This window comes from Ischnura elegans, chromosome 1, assembly GCF_921293095.1.
Source record: "Ischnura elegans chromosome 1, ioIscEleg1.1, whole genome shotgun sequence".
In the NCBI taxonomy this organism is placed as follows: Eukaryota; Metazoa; Arthropoda; class Insecta; order Odonata; family Coenagrionidae; genus Ischnura; species Ischnura elegans.
Genome location: NC_060246.1, coordinates 69460653 through 69473879, shown reverse-complemented (window position 1 = coordinate 69473879; position 13227 = coordinate 69460653). Strand labels below are relative to the sequence as shown.

At 40.7% G+C, this 13227-nt stretch overlaps 1 protein-coding gene across 3 annotated transcripts in view; it reads left to right on the top strand.

The window, feature by feature from the left end:
• The window catches only part of LOC124162954 (puratrophin-1), a 1076650-nt gene that overhangs the window by 828556 nt on the left and 234867 nt on the right, over nucleotides 1-13227 (top strand). For all 3 annotated transcript variants that reach the window (XM_046539729.1, XM_046539737.1, XM_046539745.1), the window contains one exon: nucleotides 12183-12269. In XM_046539729.1, coding sequence (XP_046395685.1) covers nucleotides 12183-12269 — 87 coding nt within the window. The remainder of the gene's footprint in view (nucleotides 1-12182; nucleotides 12270-13227) is intronic.

Here is a 13227-nt window from a genome sequence, read left to right as displayed (position 1 = left end):
CTTTCTATAAACTATTTAACTAATTTCAAATTATATTTCTGAAATTATAAAAATAGCTTCCCCTCAAAATTTCTTACTTTTTAATCACATTCAATCCTACTGCAATGTTAGAAGTATTTCCTTACAATTTAACGCCTATCAAATCCACTAAATGGAATTTTTTTGTGGTTCGATTTTAATATTTTAATTTTTGGTTCCCATAACCAACGTGCTGTTGTTCATTAAACATTGTGACTCAGGGTCTTGAATGGACTTTGATAATTTTGTGTTATCCAATTATTTATTATTATATCTTAAAGGTATGTTTCTACGATTGCTAATCTGATAGACCTCCAATGGTAATTGTTTTCCCTCTTTAGTAATTCCGTGTTGTTACTGATCCACTGATTTCATTTTTTTTCTTTTGTTCATTCACAATCCACACCGCGCCTCTATCGGCATTGTGATGAATCAATACTTTTATATTCCCTCTCCTCGCAAGTGCACTTACAGTCATCTATAATTTTTTGTTCCACTCGTCCTTTTCACTTATTTCTTGTCCTCCTCGCACAGTATCCCATAAACGATTCCTTTCACTCTGCCCTGATAAAAGTCTAATTGCGCGGCAATCGAATTCACTTACACTAACCCACTCTCCCGCCCCCAAGAGAGGCACTACGGTGCTTTTCATCTTCTCTGAGAAATTACCATGCGGTCTCTATTCCCTTAACTACTCCGCACCGTCACCGATTGCCCCCGTGTAATAGTGGAAGTAGTGTAGTAGTACCTACTAGCAGTGGTTGTGCATCCACTTCTCCTCCATCAAGAGCTAGCTTCCTCCTCAACCTAATACACCCACCCGCCCTATGCATTTCATTCCATCTGAGTGACCACGCATTCGGCCGGAAAGACGTCATTTCCTCAGCAATTATCAAGGGAATGATCCATCCTCTCTTTCTCTTTCACTTAAGACTGACTTCCATTTGATTATTGAAAAGTCGTCTCCCCTTCCCCATGTATTTCCTTGCCATTTCCCTCCTAACTGCTTGCACTTACGATTGAGGGTCCTCCGTACCGTACGTGCCCTTCTTGCGATCTCGTTGCTGTACGTAAACACGCACGTCCGAAAGTGCATGCTCACATATGTCTACGGCCTTCGAGTGAAAGCGAACCCTTGAAAGAGAAAAGATCTGGAGTGAGTCGTCGTTATGAGTTCTCCAGTAGAGTCTTTTTTTGTCCTTGACTAACTGATTCGTTTACGAGGCGAGTTATTTTTTATTTACTCAGAGATTCTGGAGCGAAAAAGAAAGTGATGCCAGGTAATTCCGAAAGTTATACCGAATTATTTTACGAGTTAATATCTCGTATGCATCGGTAAATGATTCTTCGTCTTGATTTCTTGTTTTTTCTTTTGTTTAGACTTGCTACCCATGTCTAATTTAGTATAAATTTGTCGCTTTAACAACTGTAAACTCAGTCTTTTCCCAAACGGACATTGCATTTAAAAAGTAAAGTTTTTTTTTCAAGTATAGAAAACTTGATCGTGTGCAATTATTTTTTTGCCTTGAGTATCTCTTATTCCTGTAGCTTAAAATGTCATCAGAAATTGAGCATATATTTTTATCATTGTCTTTTTTCATAAAGAAGTTCCTGGAAACACTTAAATAGAATTGATATGATTACATAAAAAAGGTAAATGATACCGCTGAACAAAAAAGCAATTCAATCCTAACCATATCAGCAAAGCGTAAAGCGCACGCAGTGTTTTGTCTTTTCCATATGACTCAAAACTGATTAGACGCACCGTGGCCTTCCTTTTGGCGAAAAGAAACGCAGGTCCTCAGAAACTATTCACCAACGACTCTAACTGCCAACTGAGTCGAAAAAAATTGCGAATCGAAGCGACGACGCGGTTTTGGTCGGAATGGGAGAGAGTCGGTTCGGTGAGATGCTGATTACCGAGTTCGTCTCGTCGGAAGGTCTCACCGCCCAAAATTTCGAAAGAGAGGCCTTTCTCCCATTTTTTTCATATCCTTCGCGAAACAATTTTTCCGCTTCTTCCCTCAGCCGAGTTCAGCTCCAGTGCGGCGGTCCACTTCAAGAGCTTCAAATTGAAACGTTTATTATATTCCTCGAATTTTCTCATGTTTTTTTCCTACCCAACTTCTCCTTCCACGGAAAGTAGCTCATGCGTGATGGCTCTCCGGGTGGCGAGCGAAAATGAGAGGTTGGTCCAGAGGGGAAATATTTTATTTCTTTATTTCCTCGTAGGTAGTTTCGTTTAAATTCGTGTTGGATTGCTGGCGTAAAATTACTGAGGTCTTTGGCACCTCATTTTGGGTTAGCCATGCGTTACTCGTTGCTATAAACTTCCCTGTTTCCTTTATAATTAGTTGTATTCGCATCTTTGAAGTAACATAATCACTCATGGATGATCTAAGTAATCTAATCTTTTATTCTGGTTGAATTCCAACTTGCACAATAATTTAAACGATAACAAGACGAGCTAAATGTATAGATTTTTCAAAAGAAAAGGTATAATGTCAGTGGTTTTATATATTTGTGGTATATGTTTTAATGTGTATTTAGTTTTAATAAATATTTATTGCGAAGCATTAAACAAGTTTTGTTATCCTTTTTAAGATCATTTATACAACTGAATATTTTTACTTACCTATGCTGCCAAAAAACCAATTGGCTACGGTGTTAACCAACCTTACATTGTTTTTATATGCTTTTATTTTTAAATCGATATTTTATACTATTTATTATTATATTTTGACAATTGAATATACAACTGATTATTTTTACTTACCTATGCTGCCAAAAGAAAACAATTGGATACGGTGTTAACCAACCTTCCATTGTTTTTCTATGCTTTTATTTTTAAATCAAATTGATGTTTGACGGCATTATGGTATCCTTATTTTTTAGAAATTCTGATTATTTCTTCCTCTAAAAATGTTTCACCTACTCCCTAATCCATAGGAAACGGATGTCTTGGAGATTGGCTTAATTAATTGGCTTGAAAATTAAAAGAGGACATTCAAGGGTATTAAATAAAAGAGGCCGTTGTCAAATCTTCGTCGCAGTAGAAATCGAAAGATTTTGAAACCCGATTCTGTGATTGTATTACAATCTTTTGGACTAAAACCGAATTATTTAAACTATGAATATAGCAAACGTGTACAAAATAAAACCTCAGCTAATTACTTATATATAAGACACGGTCTCCGGCGTTACTTTGTGGAACTGCTTCATCATAATATAACATAAAAATACTTTATTTTATTCTACACTTTATTTTAAATAGTACGACCCGGGTTTCTGCATATCTAACTAACCTGCTGACTGCAACCTGATGATAGCATGAAATGCAGAAACCCGGGTCGTACTATTTAAAATAAAGTGTGAAATAGAACAAAGTATTTTTATTTTATTTTACAGTTACTTATATCTTCATAATTATTTATTTCATTGCCCTGCGTCAATATTGTTGATTCCAATGTGTGTGCAACCCCTTTCTGTTTTCTTGATATTTCTCCTCATTTCCTTGCCTGCCTGCCGTGGCCATCACCACTCACTCACTCACCCCTTACACCCTCTTCCCTTTCTCGTATTCTCATCACACGCTTCACGGCGACGCCGTCCATCTCCTCCGCGGTGCCGCCGGCCATAATTTTAACCCGAAATCCCATCGGCTCGATCTCTTCGGAGAAGTTGAGTGGGGGGAGGGATCGTTGGGAAGTGGAGGATGGAAACAAACATATGGCCAACATTTCACGTGTCGGACCACGTGTCTGGGGCGAGAGAGAGAGAAAAAGGAGAAGCCTCTCCTCATTCCCTTCTCTCGCTTTTACGATCATCTCGCATGTACTTGTCCATTTCTATCCACCTATATGGGCCGAACAACTACCCAGTGTCAAGTTTATTTAAAACCTGTTATTTTTCATTGTTTTTACCCCTGTTAAATACCCAAATTTAGTGTATAAACGATTTTGTGAGATTTTGCTCTAAGTGTCATCTATGGTTAAGGTGATACATTGATCAAAGACAGTATTTCAATTGACCATACCACGTCTTGTAGAGGAATCCTTCCTTTCATTTTTGCTTTAAAAAAAGTCTTTAGTGATTGAAAACTTTCCGCCACTGTGTAATCTCCTCTTACGTAATGTGCATTGCTTTACTTTTCGACGTATAATTTAAAGGGTTAGTCCATCATGGGCTGCGATTAGATCGTTTAAATACCCCTTGTACCAATGAATTATGGTGATTCCACAGGGTGAATGTCCAGTATACATATAATGAATTATAAATACCCGGGTATTTTCCATCACCTCCCCACCCCCTTTTGACCTCTTCCTCCTCCTCTCGTATTTACGACCACCTCGCGTGTCCATGTCCTATCTCTCACCCTCCGCCCAGCATGTAAATGGACGAAGGATTGATTTTAATTCCCCGAGAGGCATCATCGGAGGGCGAGTGCATCAGCTGCCCAGGTCACGCCCCCTCGACCGAGTCACCACGAGCGTGACGCCACGGAGAGCTATCGCCCCCAAATGCTCCTCTGCCCGCCAGATGACTTCATCTCACACCTTCCCACGTGACGAGTGCGTCCACGCACTATATTATCTCACTCTCGATTTTTCAATCCCCTCATTCCCAGCCCATTGTCTCTCTTTCCCCCTGTATGTCCCACCAATGACCACCCATTCATATCGTCGAAGCGAACCTTGTGGTGTCGAACAGACGGTACCACGTTTGTGGGTGATTTATGCGTCTACATCTACATAACACCCTGCGAGCCACGTCTGGGGTGTTTGGCAGGAGGTAAGCAATAACCGGTATGCAACAGGATCCCCAAATGCACACCATTCGGTTCTAAAATTATCTGCGTGGTTAAAAAAACAACGCTTTTACATTCATGTGGTGTGAGCTCCCAACAAGCGTGCATCGCTCTATTAAGCCGAGACCACATCACAAATGAACTCACAAAGAAAGCCAAAACTTGCCAACGGTTGCAAGGATAGAAAAAGGAAAGTAGTTACCGCGAAAAAATTCACGACTAACTATGTTCATAAATGATAAGATAAAGAAAAAGAAAAATTCATAGAAAACTCAGTGAGGGCAAAAATATAATAATGCATTGAGTCGTCCTATCTCGTGACCCCATTTATTTTATTAATCGAGAAACCGTTGCTATCTCTGATGTCTTTGGTAATTTCTATAGGACCCAGTGAGTTAGTTATTTGCGATTACAGGTTCAATATTTCTAGCAACTCACAGCTGGAAAATCGAGAATGGACTTATAAAACTAGGCTGAAAAGTTATACTTTTCCAATTTAATTACGCTAAATATTTTCAAATCTTGAACTCCTCCTTAACATTCTACTGTGGAACTCAACCTAACGTTGCTCAGCCCTTCAACTTATTCTAAAACTCTCCGCACGTTATCGGCTCTCCTATATACAACAGTATCATTGTATCGGTGTATGAATCATAAACGTAAATATTAAGTGAATCATATTTTGCCATGAAACCGTCACTCCGGTTATCCCCTTATGCGTATTTGGGTCCGCCACCGCAAAAATATACCGCTTCCCCTTTTCATGCACTCACTGGACCTCGTAGTGCCCCTCCCCCTAGAAGGAGCCCCTCGCAATAACCCTTCAAAAGAGAGGAGTCAAGAGTTTTCTGCGACGACACGTGGCAGCCCCGGGCAGCCCGATCCCATAATACCCTCTCCTTCTCACTCGTTCTCTCACTCTCCCGTCTCTTATCTCTCTTCTCATATTTATATTCCCCACTGTGTCTTCCCTCGGGCGCTATTTCTCCCATGCTCTCTTCCTCCCTACTGCATGTCGTAGACTTTTTGAGAGCTTTTTTACCCGCCAGTCCATCCTCTCTGCTCTTGAGTCCTGCTTCTAGTTCTCTTCTAATATCCTGACCCGGCCGAAGTGGCGAAGGCACGTGCACTGATATTAATAAATGCAGACGATATGGGACCCTGCGGTGTTCCCCTTTTATTATTGCCATCGTGTTAACTTCTGCCGCCTGCAGTAAGCATGCGCTTCTCAATAGTGTACACTGTACAAACACGGTTAGAGCCCTGGATGGTTTCAGGGGTGGTCGAATAGTGGCAGAATGAGGTCGAACGATAGTGGCCTCCGTGAGTAACAGCTCTAAATATTTCCTTATTCCCCTTACTCCATGCCTTCACCAGTATATTAAGAGATGTGCTTGCTGAGGTTTCTCATTGGTGGTTCTGTTGATTTGCTGTCAATAATGATATCTATTCATCAATAAATTGGTCATTCTAATTTTCTCTGCGATATTTTTCGTTGTGATGTTTCATCAGTTGCGTTTATATTGGTTAAAAATAATTAATTTTCCTCAAGACCAAACTCGTTCGTCTTGGTCGCTGAATCGGTTCTGAAATCCTTCCACCCACCTAATTTATTACAGGCGTAGTTGCTTGGAAAAAAATTAGTTACTATAGATTTTTGATAGCAATATATTTATCGATCTTGTTTACGTCTTTTAACATTTCAACCTTAACAGGTAGGTTTTCTTGAATAGTTTCATATTGTTAGCGGTAGGTATTAGCAAATGCTTTAATAATTAAGTCACTGTAGACATTTTCCAGCATTTAGCAAATGGCTAATTAAACAATTATGTTCGATACGGCATCTTCGCACCTGCAAGACAACACGCAATCATTGCTTGAATGATGAAATCCTTCACCACGTTTCTAGCATACATTTTACTGGGGTCTCGCAGATATTCAGCAGACGTCCAGTTCCAGCTAATGGAACGCTCGTTACGTATGCGCGGTGAAAAATGCGGGCTGGTTGACTGCGAGAGGAAAGAAACCACTTCTCTCCAGCCTCGGCGTGAGTTAAAAATTCATGTTTTCATAATTGCTCGCTAAGAGATGAGGGCAGGGGAGGAGGATTGAGGCAAGTGGCCCGGGGCGGTCGCCCCTCAGCTGCCCCGCCCCAGATCCACCTCCTTTCGTGAGACGACTCCGCTCTTTGAGGCCAAGGTTGGTTCTCACACAAACCATTGTTTGGGATAGATCGGCATATTTTTAGAGTTGCCTAAATTTCGGGAGCCGCTCATTTTGCTTGAAAATGCATGTATTTAGAGCAGGGTAGTCGGGCCCGGTGGTATTTGCACAAGAAACGTATTGAAAATGCAAATTTCGGTCGGGAAAATTGAAAAGTTTTTCATGATGATTCGTTTTAACGTTTTAATCAAAATGGTATATCAGCAGCAGCCGTACCTGTCTCCCAATCCCATGTCAGTTTCTTCATTTTCTTCTGTATCCTATTATTCCCTGTATAGGCCGTTATACACGCAGCACGGAATTGCGCAGTTTAGAGCTGCATTAATTTCTAAAATGGCGTGGAATTGCGCGAATGCATGAACGAAATTAGAACAGGGGCTATTTTGCCGTCTCGCATCCACGCATTCTCGTATGTGTTCTGGCAATTCACCGCTTTACACGACGCAATTTTGATTGCGCCTTCGCACGTACGTCAGATTGCGCAATTCCGTGTACCGTGTAAAACGGCCTTATCCTACCCGACTTGCCCATTTTCTTGCGTTTTCATCTTCTATGAGGAATTTTCCTTCCATTGTTTACTTCATCTTGGTCCTCATATTGTGGCTGTGCTAATGTAACTTAATGTGCCACGCACGCCATATTGCTTTCTGGAGAATTATTCTTCATAATTTTATTTCCTCGTCTCTTTCATGGAAGAACACATTCCTCTATTAGTCCTTGAATCTTCAATTCCCTGCGCCGCCAGATCTCGATTACCTGTGTTCTTTTTAATGATAAAGTTGCCGAAATAAGCTGTAACACGAAGGAATTTAGTATTGTATTATTTTACTTCGAAGTTTTCTTTCGTGTTTGAATTAGCCTCCTGTAGACTATAGTTTCCACTATCGACGTATTTAATATGCAAATGAACATTTTGGATTTTCAAAAAACAGAAAGTTCATTTACTTTTAAGAAACGCATAAATAATTAAATTTCTTATTGAATATTTAATCATGGATACGTGCACTTCAAGGGCTGAACAATGAACATGTAATCTATCTGGAACTTTCAGCTGGAGTACATGCTGCGAAGCCCTCACACTCAGACTTAAAATGTTCAACCTTACGCAACTATCGTGAGTGGAACGGTGAAAATCCTGGGGCAGATGTCCAGCTGTCCTCAGTCATTACATCATATTTCAAAGAAAAGATGTTATCTCTATTTTCCAAGGAGTAAGGCATAATTCTTTGACTCCATGAGAGTTGTGAACAAGTATAGTAATTCCTTGAGCCGTTCAAGATTTAAAAGGTGGCATCGTGCCATACCTTATTATTTCAAATGCTTACCATACAATTTACTCCCTTATGTGTCACACCCATATTCACCATTTGCTTCCTTCTTACATTAATTTTTCTCTTCATTGCCCATAATTTGTGAGCTCAAGCGTAACGAATCAATAAACCGTGGGCAGTTGGAAAAACGCGTAGCCCTGAAGTTAAACACCCCTCATTCACCCTAATTCCCTCACAAAGCTGCCCCATTTTGTCGATTGACTTGTCCTAAGATTTAGATAGATAAGAGTAATGTCATAAAACGTCAGAATAAGCTACCTAATCCGTGTTTTCACTCCGTCGAGAGAAGACGTCCGACGGCTTTGCAGAAAGTTTTTGACCAATCTTCCCCGTGATTACGCCACGGAACTCTTCGGCATCCACTCCCTCCTTCCTTCGCTTCCTTTTTTAGCATTTTTACGGCGTGCGTCCCGTCGGTCGACACGAGCGTCAGTGGCCATCGCCCTTTGGACGGGGCGAGCGCCCTCCCCCATCGCCTCGGCACCTGCCGCCGCCCCATCGGCGGACCAGCTCCCGAGGTATTCGCGCCTCTCGTCCCCTACCCCCACGTCCCCTGTCCTCACTACAAGCGTGCTACAGAGCTGCATAATCAACGGGATAGGGCAAATACGCAAGGACGCTGCCACGAGCGATTTGGAAGGAAGAGTATATTTCAAAAAGTATGGGAGTGATCCCCCATATAGTATAGATTTTAGTGAATATATTATATTTTACACGATGGAGACACAATAGAACTTAAGAACCCTCAATTGAAAAAGGAAATCAAATCCTACAACTTTTATTTCTTTTTTAATTTTACGAAAAAGAGATGTGGCTACTTTTTGAAAGATTTATTTAATTATGTACGACGCGTTTCAACCGTCAGGTCATTCTCAAGTCCTCAAGTAGTATGAGAACGACCTTACGGTCGGAATGTGTCGTATATTATTGAATTTTGTGGAAAATTGCCATCTCTCTTTTTCATTAAATCAGAATGTAATTTCACTACATCTCGCCTGCCTCAGTTGCATTCATTTCTTTAATGTGAGAAGCTAGCATAAAAACTTCTATCAAATCGTCCTTTAATGCTCAATTATCGAATCCTCGGGTCTAACTCACAACTCTCCCCTCTATGGGGGTGCGCAAGACGTCTAGAATTTCCTTTATCGTAGAATCCTTCAAAGTGATTGACCCATTGGATACGTTTACACCGGTCAAGGAAAATAGGATGAAACGTATCGGAACGTTTGTTTCATTCTAGACGAATGTTGGCTGCTCAAAGATTTCCCCAAAACAAATTACTCTCGTTTTTTTCGACTCCTCCCTTCATCGCCCTCTAGAGGAACCGGTTGGGCGAAGTTTTACCCCTGAGGAGAGGAGGCTTGAGGAGGCTTTTAATAATTAACGAAAAGAAGGGGTATCTCTTTTCGTGTCATTCTATCCCTCAGTGGGCTGATATTTTTAATGGGCTAACTCATCTTCGAGGCCGTTCATTCTTCCATTATTCAGTCACTCCCTCATACTACTCCCGTACAATCATGTTTCCTCCTTTTTCTTATCGCCGCGCGGCAAACTCTCATGTGTTTCAATTGCTGCCGATATCTTGTACTGCTTGCAACAATGGAATGGTCGAACTTTGGTTACTCACCCTTTAAGTTTATCTGTAGGTCCAAATTATTCGTGCCGCCCGCGTCGCTAAGAGATGTCCTATTTTATCAATATTTCCAATCCTTCCGTAATTTATTTATTTTTTATCAAATTCCTCGTAAACAGCACATGACGGCCTTTTACAACGAGGGTTTCCAATATTAACAAAGTACAAAACAAACATCCATGCCCTGGATAGGGATCACCCACCCAGGCGGGATTCGAACCCACGACCTACGGTTTGGCAGGCGTGGACTTTACCCCACCGCCACCGAGGCGTTAATTAAGTGAGACTATGGGTTGGGTGAAAGGGCCAGAGTCTGTTGAGGCAGGCTATTTATTTTCTCTTTGATAAATAATAGGGAATAATTAATAGGGAAATCAAATGGCTCTTTACTTTAGGAAGAGGAGCCAAATACAAACTCCCAACCGATCAATATGAACAGTACTGCGTCTCTCAGTCAGTGCTCATTTCTTTATATAATAATAATTAATAATTATATTTATTTGCTCCATTATAATTATTATAATTTTCTGCAACACCAAAGCGGGAGTCATAGGTAGTCTCCACTGTTATTAGGCCTGAATTGAGCTACCAGCAAAGTACAAAAAATGTATGCCCTTATATAAAATTGTAAACTGCTAATGACTATAGTTGCATTGAAAGTACAATTGAAATACATGTTCAACACTTTTATTATTGCAATTCCATAGTGAAAACTGAATGTGGTCATTCAATCAGGCTAAAAAACACTATTCCTTTAAATAATTCGGTAGATAGAATGTAAGGATAATTTACAATGAAATAAATCTACCCCATTCAGCCCATCTCTTGTACGTTTAAAATAAGAAAATGCGGAATATCCCGCCCACTTTTCAGGATTAGGTGGCATCTCTAGAGTTTTCTTTTACTTCCACGATCAGGAGGAAATTTTCACTGGGAAAATGAATTGCTCACAAGAGTGTAAACTGCAACGAACTACACGAGGCCCATGCACAAAACCGATAAATAGCTGCGAAGCGGGGACTCTCTCGGCGTGAGTTTGTGATACCATAACATCAATTGCAAGCGATCCCATTCAGCTTTGGACTTCTATAAAAAAGGGTAGCGGATCCTAGAAAATGAGCCGGTGATTGAGGATAAATGCGGAGAGATGCGGTCTAGGTGGAATGAGGTCGAGGACTATCATTTCTCGTCGAGTTTTGAGAGATTGCCACTGAGCTCTCGGGTGGGGAAGATCGAGGTTCACAAATTCCTTTGGAGTCCGAGACTCGTATCACTCTTGTTTTATTTTTGTATCTTCTTCCTTTCGTTTCACATCTCTCCATTTGCCTCTTTTTTCTCCGTCTACTCCTTTAACTCGGCTCTTAATCACTCTCCCCTCTTTGCCAAAAGCGATGAAACGGAGCACACTTGGTAAAAAAAACAGCTATGCTGAAAAGACTATGGCAAAAACTCTTTCCTTTCCATTGGCTCTTGAGGTGATGAGGATTAGTCAAGGCTATTATCGTGAGTATGCCTCTTTATGCAGCCAAATAAATTTTCATTTTCACCTGCATTCGACAACTAGCGACTTGTGCTATTTTATTCACCTGCAGTGTCCATATTGCTGATATGAAGGTATTTAAAATTTTAGACTTCACTTTTTGAGGTAAATTGGCTCAAAAATGTTTTGTAAATTGAACTTTCCGCTCTTAATTTTTTTCCACGACTTCAATTTGAATATTAACAAGACCCAGGTATGTGCTCGAAATTTCGAAGCAATGGTTATTTATTCTTTAGGTGTGCAATGTATGATATGATGTTTCTCGTCACTGGAATTATAAATTGATACTAGTGGAGCTCCTCATGACTCCTCAAAGACAAAATGTCATATTGGGATCAATAATTTTCATCTACTGCTAACATGATCGAAAGGTGCATTCGAAACCTAGTGAGCTGTCTTATAAACAATGCTAATGTACTGCACGTTAAACTCGCTATTCTGGCAATTTTTTTCTATCACCTGAGTGATTTATGCCTGCCCCACTTCACGTTACAATGATCCTCGACGGTCAACTCTAATTTATATTATGTCCTGCCATCTAAAGAACGCATTTGTCTTCTCAGACGGCTTGGTTATCTGAGAAATGTCTTTCTATGTCTCTTATCATATTTCCTTTGTTTTTTGCTTCAGGTTGTCCACCATCGGAGAGTGTTATCCCGGCGAGAAGTGTGGAAGAATTGCCAGAGGGTCTCCTTATGTCCGGGATACAGCTTCCAGGTTAGTCTACGTTCCGTTTATCCCAGATTTGGTCCTTTTTCTCTTACTTTCTAGTAATAAAATATGGGATAGTCTCGAAAATTCCATTAAATATCTTCACCTAAAGCAAACTTCCTCACCACTTTGGTTTTTCAATTGATTGTGAGACAATATTTTTGGGAACGATAGAGAATGTGGAAAGAAACAAGAAAATGTTACTTCATTGTATTTTCCAAAGAAAAAGCCATGGTTGTTATCAGTTTAAAATCATAGCATTCACATGATGAAGAGGACTGTATTAAATTTTTCGTTTCTCTTCAATTCAAATTTCCTTTAAGAGAACACGTCGAAATATTTTTTCCTTCTCCACCGTGGATAAAAGTTTCTAAAAGTCTAAAAGTGTCATGTATTTCATTGGCAAGGGCCTCTCGTGTGTCCTCTCAAAGCGTATACAAACTCCTCCAATCCTTTTGTAGACTTAAAGAAAATCGCGAACATGACACCGTCGGCATGCTATATAATCAGGGACTAGCGGAGGACTTATGATCTGCCTGATTCCCAATAATAAGTTACGCGTAATTATGGCAGAGGGGGCTATTTACCGTTCCTCCTCGCTCGTTGAAGTCTCCGCGGTCGAATCTGCACGTACTCTTCTCCATCCGAGGAAGTGGGAGGATCATTTCTTCCTCCCGGATCTCTGCGATAGCGGTTTGCGTGGATCAGCCGCCGTCATCATCCCCTACCCTACTGGCGCCAGACTCCACGAACAAGGAACGGTGGCCTCCTGGCCCAACCTCTCCTCCCTAATTTTCCTTTCTCTGGCCATGCGATTACCATGGCGTCTTTCTTGAAGAAAGGTAGGGTAAGACTAATGCCGTTTCCCAATTTGCTCGACGGGACTGTCATCACTCTGTGAACTTAAGGGCTATCAAGTAAAAATCATGACAAAAGTACCACCTTAAGTGGTTTTGATAAAATT